General features: G+C 36.9%; 1 protein-coding gene across 4 annotated transcripts in view; it reads left to right on the forward strand.

The window, feature by feature from the left end:
* LOC105551126 (chromosome unknown open reading frame, human C12orf4) overlaps window positions 1–7,679 on the forward strand; it is a 64,206-nt gene that overhangs the window by 45,812 nt on the left and 10,715 nt on the right. For all 4 annotated transcript variants that reach the window (XM_011996281.1, XM_011996280.1, XM_011996282.1 and 1 more), the window contains exon 11: window positions 1,205–1,407. In XM_011996281.1, the coding sequence (XP_011851671.1) occupies window positions 1,205–1,407 (203 nt within the window). The remainder of the gene's footprint in view (window positions 1–1,204; window positions 1,408–7,679) is intronic.

Raw genomic sequence — 7,679 nt, forward strand, 5'->3', positions numbered from 1 at the left:
CGGTGGGAATCTAATGCCGCCACTGATCTGACACGAGGTGGAGCTCAGGCTGTAATGTGAGCAGTGAGGAGCGGCTGTGAATACAGATGAAGCTTCACTCCCTTGCTGGCGCTCACCTCCTGCTGTGCAGCCCGGTTCCTACCAGGTGATGGACGATGCCATCCATGGGGGACCGTTGTTCTAGACCATGATAAAGAGTATGGATTTTAAGTAGGGGAGGGATATGATATATATTTAAGTCATAGCTGCATGAAGAATTGGTTTGTAGGTGGACAAGCAGGGAGTAAGGAGATCAATTAAGAGAATATTACAAAAACCTAGGTGAGAAATTACAGTAGCATGAACTGGGGTGACACCAATAAAAGTGGAATACTCAGATGTGGGCTATTCTGGAGATAGAACTGAAAATAGTTGGTGGTAGGTTGGATTGTGGATGAGGTGTTAGGCATTGAGGGAAAGCACAGGAATTAGGGACACCTATCTTTCTGTCCTGGGCAACTAACTGGACAGATTGGTCTCGTAAGTTGAGATGAGGAAGAGCAGATTTAGGGCATAGACACAAGAAGTAAGCTTTTTTACATGTTAAATTTGATATTTTAGGCCAGGCGTGGTGGCCCACGCCTGTAATCCCAGCATTTTGGGAGGCTGAGGCAGGCAGATCATGAGGTCAGGAGATGGAGACCATCCTGGAAAACATGGTGAAACCCCATCTCTACAAAAAATACAAAAATTAGCTGGGTGTGATGGCACGTGCCTGTAATCCCAGCTACTCAAGAGGCTGAGGCAGGAGAATTGCTTGAACCAGGGAGTCGGAGGTTGCAGTGAGCCGAGATTGTGCCGCTGCACTCCAGCCTGGTGACAGAGTAAGACTCCATCTCAAAATACATTAATTAATTAATCAATTTGACATTTTAGGCATTTACATCAAAATAAAGATGAGCACTTATTTGATTTATTTACTACTTGGTGGTCACTTCATGCCAATTTATGAGCCTATTGCATAATTGGCTATTGTCTCTTATTTTCATTACCCTCTCTCTGAGAATTAAGGAGCAGTAATCACAGTTGATTCCTGAATCCGGTAAATGTTCATGATACACCCCACTAGTTCAGCACATTGATTGCCAATTACACTTATTTATAAAGCCCATTGATGAATGTGACTTAGGCATTTGATAATCATAATTGTATTTCTTGTTCACAGGGGAATTTTATATTACACGGCATTCGAATCTCTCAGAAATCCATGTTGCTTTCCATCTTTGTGTGGATGACCATGTGAAATCGGGAAACATCACTGCTCGTGATCCTGCCATTATGGGACTCCGAAATATACTCAAAGTTTGCTGTACCCATGACATCACAACAATAAGCATTCCTCTCTTGCTGGTGCATGATATGTCAGAGGTAAGCAGATAGAAAAATCCTGGAATTTTATGATTAATATAATTATAATATTGATTTAACCCTCAATATTGTATAATAATCCACTTTACATTTTTTTAAACTAATGGATTTTTGCATCTCCTATCTGGTTAGTAGAATTGAGTGAAATATAATACAAAATGGTGAGTAATCCTTAATCATTTATGTTCAGAGAGCTATAGCATTGTCCTATAGTAAATAGACTAGAAAATCAAAATAATATTTAGCTTTGGATAAGGTATGTGCCCCTACACCTCTTTCTTCTCCTTTTTTTTCCTCCTCTTCCCTGTCTTCCCTCTCCCCTTCCCCCTCTTCTTACCCCTCTTTCTTCTTTTTTACCTTAAGTAGTGTTAGATTTACATACACGTATATATTTGGCTTAGGCTGCCATGAAAATTAGTTTGCATTTTCTGAGTGTGCATTAATAGGTAATGGAAAGAGATGCTAGATGACAGGAAGAAACCAGCCTTCGTTTAACATTTTTCTCAAAGGTTCTTTTTAGATAATACAGTTCTGCAATTAAGATGTAGCATCATCATTCTTCCATTTTGTTGTATACTATAATTTAATTTTTAACAGTCTCTTCCCATGACTGGTTTTCCTCTTTCTTCCTTCACCCACATAGAAACTGGTTAGAAGGCATACATTGTAGAAATAATACAAAGACTAAAATTCAACTTTACATGGTCTGGAGAAACAAATGAGCCTCAAACCAAACAGGTCCAGACAAGTCATAGGAGAGCCAGTGTTCAACTTGGTGATAAGGACTCCTATCAGCAACTCTATGCCTGCTTGTTTTGAGGAGGCATTTATTAAAAAGCAAAATTGGCACCTGTAGTCCCAGCTACACCCAGGACTGAGGCAGGAAGATTGTTTTAGCCCAGAGTTCAAGACCAGCCTGAGCAACGTGGTGAAACTGTATCTCCTAACAAAATTGCTGACTAGGAAGTGGAGATGGTGATTGTCAGGAAGGAAGTTTGATTATTGATTATGTATAGTTGTTTACCAAAAGAAAAATGATATATTGTAAAGGACAGTGTAAAAGATTTTATGTTTTACTTTTTAGACTAAGTCCCCACTTAGACTCATTATATTACAGGGGCCTCATTTTAAATTTCGGATCCTGTGTAACAGGGGTCCCAAACCGCCAGGCCAAGAACCTGCCACACAGCAGGAGGTGAGCGTCAAAGGGCGAGCATCACTGCCTGACCTCTGCCTCCTGTCAGATCAGCAGCCACATTACATTGTCATAGGAACGTGAACCCTATTGTGAACTGCGTGTGCGAGGGAGCTAGGTTGCGTGCTCCTTGTGAGAATCTAATGCCCGATGATCTGAGGTGGATCAGTTTCATCCTGAAACCATCCCTGCTGTCCCCACCCTCACCCCCAACTCCAGTCTGTGGAAAAATTGTCTTCCGTGAAACTGGTTCCGGGTCTGCTTCTATAGAAACACAAAAAAATAATTCTTGTCCTTCCAAGACAGGGTGATTTTTAAATGACTTCCCATTTATAATCTATGCTGGTATATTTTTACCAGGCACTTTGTTGTTTTGATTAGGAGAATCCTGGCACTGTCCTATGAAAGCTTCATCAGACTTACTAATTTCTCATTCCATTCACTTCTGTAGCCTCAGTCATACCTAATATGGTATCAAGAGAGATGGACATTTTTTTCCCCACCGTAGCTTTATGAAGTTTTAGTTCCATCAGGAATTTTTAGCTATTGTTAAATCATCATCACTAACTAGTTTATCTATAAAAGGGTCTTTGGGAGCAACAAAGTTTATGATGAATTCCTACCACAAGGAATTCATCCAAACATTCCTGCAGCTGGACTCCTGGTTAACCAGTTTATAAAAATGGTTTTATGTAGGTGGGAAACAACCTCAAAAACAGTGTTTCCAAAAGTCACTAAGTTCAGATTTACTTCCAGACATCTGATACTACTAGCATTCCCTCTCCCACAATGTTACAAAAGTTACATGTTTTAAATTGGGAAGGCCAGCTGCAGAACATTAAGTTTGTTTCCAAAGTGTCCAATTTAATTCACAAAAGTATATTGAGCTATGATTCTCCCATTTGTTGTATTTAAACATCCATTCAGGTCAAGAAGTTTATAAACTCAGACACTAGACAGGATATAGAGGTAATACTTGTTTTCGCTTTGGTGCAAGGATCCCAGAGCATTTTCAGGTGTCATTTTCCTCTTCTAACAGAGTTGTTAGACACTCAGTTACCATATTTCAGTGTGTGCAAGAAAATGAAGATGACTGAAATAGCCCATGTCCTATGTCAGATAAAAGAGCTATAGAAATTAATTGCAGTTTAAAAAGGATAAAGGAAAAATAACCTATCAGCAAGAAGAAAGACATCCGTTTTATCTCAATAGGTCTTTGTGATCTCAAGATACTGTCTTATTGGAGTCAGTCTTATGGAATGAAGCTACAAAGCAAGAATATTGAATTCTCAGCTTCCTTTTATTTTTGCTGTTAACTTGTTGAATAATTTGGGGCTTACCAAATTAGTTTTGTAACTTGTTACTAATGAAGATTTTGTTGTTTGTTTTTAACTTTTATATGGAGTATAACACACATATAGAAAGGTACACATAGGTACACAGCTCAACTCTTCATAGACTGAACACCCATATATAACAAATATGCAGATGATGAAACAGAACATGACCAGCACCCCAGCAGCCACCTCCCTTTCAGTCACTTAAACCACACTCCCTTCTCAAGGGTAGCCACTGTTTTCATCCCGAAAATTATGGATTAGTTGGGCTTGCTTCTGCTGTTTATCTTATATCTGGCTTCTTTCATTCAGTATTATGTTTGTGAGATCTGTCTATAATATTGTGCATGGTTATAGATTGTTCACTGTTGTTGTTTTTTATTATTTCATTATGTGACTAGACCACATTTATTTATACATTCTATTTATGGACAATTGGGTAGTTTTTCCAGATTTTTATTATTATGAGTAGTATTGCTATGAACATTCCAATAGACATCTTTTGACACTACTGTTGAGAATATATTTAGGGATAGAATTGTTAGGTCTCAGGGTATATTTATATTTAACTTTGGTAGATATGCCAAATAGTTTTTCAAAGTAGTTATACCTGTGCTGTTATATTGAATAAAGCCAAACTATTTCTCATCTTCTGATAAGGGTTGTGAAACTTATTAACACAGGTTTTTCAAGTACCTCAGAGGCACATACTTGAGAAGTAAAGAATAATCGTGGAATATTCCCCATTGGTGCATAAACTCAGGTGATAATTCTTATATCTAAATTTCAAGACATACAGTGAAGACTTAAAAGAACAGACTGGCTAACTCTGCAGTTCAGCCTTACCCTAATGAGAGGATTCAAGTTGAGTAACCGTGAGCTTTAAACAGAAGGCGTTGTCTCGGTTGTAGTCAGAACTGAGATTTTAAGTTCATGTTCGTAGGTGTAGAATCTCTTCTGTGCACTTGTCATCTAGAGTGTGACAGTAGGGCCCAATTTGTGGCCAGTTATAAAGTCTATAATGTTTCACATGAGCCTTCCAGCTTCATTGGATTTCTCTAACAGTGCATTCTCACAGGCATGTCACTATGATTTAGTCACTTTTCCATTATTTAGAACTTACGATCGAAAACTTTCTGTACTGTTACCTGGCCCACTATGTTGTCTATACCATCTACTATATCATATATACTAAGATTTGTTTCCAGAAGTGAGCTCCTTGTGAAACTGCTGACCACAACTCATGATGGCATTCAATAAGTCATTCTCGTCATGACGTGATTGAATTCTAAAGCTTACAGTTTACCTTTTCTAAGTACCCAAAACCATTCTTTTTGGTGCTGGTTTTAGTCAGAGACAAAATGACAGGATTAAAAAACTCTTGCAAGCATCTATCTTAAACTTACGGTGGAGTTTCTATGGAGGGACCTGGAAGATTGAAAACAACTCAGACGTGTGTTGGGGGGCGGTTGGGTGTGTGTGCGTGCACATGCATATACAAGTAGCTGTCTAGTTTCCTCTTAGAGTCATACGCTGCTAAGTGTCATTAAGTTCAAGTATACTGAATATGGAGTTTATATCATCTGAGAATTAAATTTATTTTTAAAATATGTCCATCACTTCAAAGATTTGCTGGGGTCCTGTCACAGGTTGGTATTTTGGTATATTCTCTAAAGAGCATTGATGAAACTCTGTCATTAATTCACACCATTCTGAAAAGTGTGAAGTTCTTAATTTGTATCACAAATACTTGCTCTAGACCATGCTATTAACCCCACATATACAAAAAGCAAGAAAGCAGGGTATTAATGAGGAAAATGTGATGATCTTTGGACAAGTAGGACAATGAACTTGATTACTTTTCCCCTACCTACTTTTGGTCATACCATTTAACCCATCCCTGTTTTAACTTGTGTTACAATCTTTCATTATTACCATTAGTATCCTGATTTTAATGCATTGGAATAATATGTATTCTATTTGTTGGTGTTCAAAACTAGCCCTTCAATAAACTCTATGCTTAGAGTTCACATTAGTTGTCCTCATGTGACTAGTGGTGTTTAGACTTGACCTTAGCCTGAAATAATTCAAGGCTAATCATAGATGTCAGTAAATTCTAGATTATAAGACAAGTTACTGTCAGAAAATGCTTTTTTATATTTAAAAATGAGTGCTTCATTAAACCAGTATAAATAGTACTAATTCCTTGATTCTAATTACTATCATAGTATTTCAAAAAATGATTGGTTTTAGAGTAATATTTTAAGATGATACAAATACTCAGTTATACAATAGTATTTATCCCTACATATGGGTTCTTGAATAAAATGTTTAACATAAGTGAATACGTAGGGCCTTAATGAAATTAGATACCATGAATGAGAATCAGCAGAAACAACTGAACATAGAAACAGATGCACAAAGACTTTTAGCACTGGAATTATAAAACACAGACCATACAATAGTTGATTACTGTGTTTAAAGAACTGAAAACAAGCTTAAAATGCCTTCAAGTAAAAAGATGTTATGAAAAGTGACCTGGCAACTATAAAACATGCTGAGAGAAATTTTAAAAGACCTAAATAAATGGAAATGTATACTGTGTTCATGGATTGGAAGACTCAATATTGTCAAGATAATAGTTCTAAAATTGATCTATAGATTTAAATCCCAATTGGAATTCTTACAAGGTAATTTTGAGATTTTGACAAGCTAATTCTAAAAGGTATATGGAAATGCACAGGACCTGAAACAGCCAAAACAATTTTGAAAAATAACAAAGTTAAAGAACTTACACTAACTAATTTCAAAACTTGCCATAAAGTTACAGTAATCAATGCAATGTGATATTGGCAAAAGAATAGACTGTAGATCAGAAAACAGAATAAAGCATCCAGACATAAATCCATACATATATGGTCATTTGATTTCCAGCAAAGATGCCAAGGCAATGCAGTGGGAGAAAGGATAATCTTTTCAGTGTTGTTGAAACAACTGGATATTCATATAGAAAACAGTCTTAACCCTTACATTATATCATATATAAAAATTAATTTAAAATGGATCAGACCTCAACAAAAGAGCTAATATTATAAAGCTTCTAGAGGAAAACATAAAATCCTGATGACGTCAGGTTAAGCTGGTTAAAATTTGTTAGGCCACAAAGGCATAAGCCATTAAAAAAAGAATGTAATAAATTATATTTTAAAATTCAAAACTTTAGGTCATCAAAAGGTGCTATTAAGAAAATGAAAATTCAAGCCTCAGGCTGTCACATGACCTTGAGCAATTCACTGTACTTCTCTGAGCATCTTTTTTTTTTAATTTATAAAGGTTATTTTTGTGAGATTATGTATATTGTAAAGTTTCATGTAAACATAAGACATTATTATTATAGTTTTCAGAGCCATCAACATTGCTCTGTAGCTGCAGACATACATACAAAAATTTATTTATTTATTTATTTATTTATTTATTTATTTATTTAAGATGGAGTCTTACTCTGTCACCTAGGCTGGACTACAGTGGCGTGATCTCGGCTCACTGCAACCTCTGTCTTACAGGTTCAAGCAATTCTTCTGCCTCAGCCTCCCAAGTAGCTGAGATTACAGGCATGCGCCACCACGCCCAGCTAATTTTTGTATTTTTAGTAAAGACAGGGTCTCACCATGTTGGCCAGACTGGTCTCGAACTCCTAACCTCAGATGATCCACCTGCCTTGGCCTCCCAAAGTGCTGGGA

Source organism: Mandrillus leucophaeus, unplaced genomic scaffold, assembly GCF_000951045.1.
Source record: "Mandrillus leucophaeus isolate KB7577 unplaced genomic scaffold, Mleu.le_1.0 Scaffold508, whole genome shotgun sequence".
Taxonomy (NCBI): Eukaryota; Metazoa; Chordata; class Mammalia; order Primates; family Cercopithecidae; genus Mandrillus; species Mandrillus leucophaeus.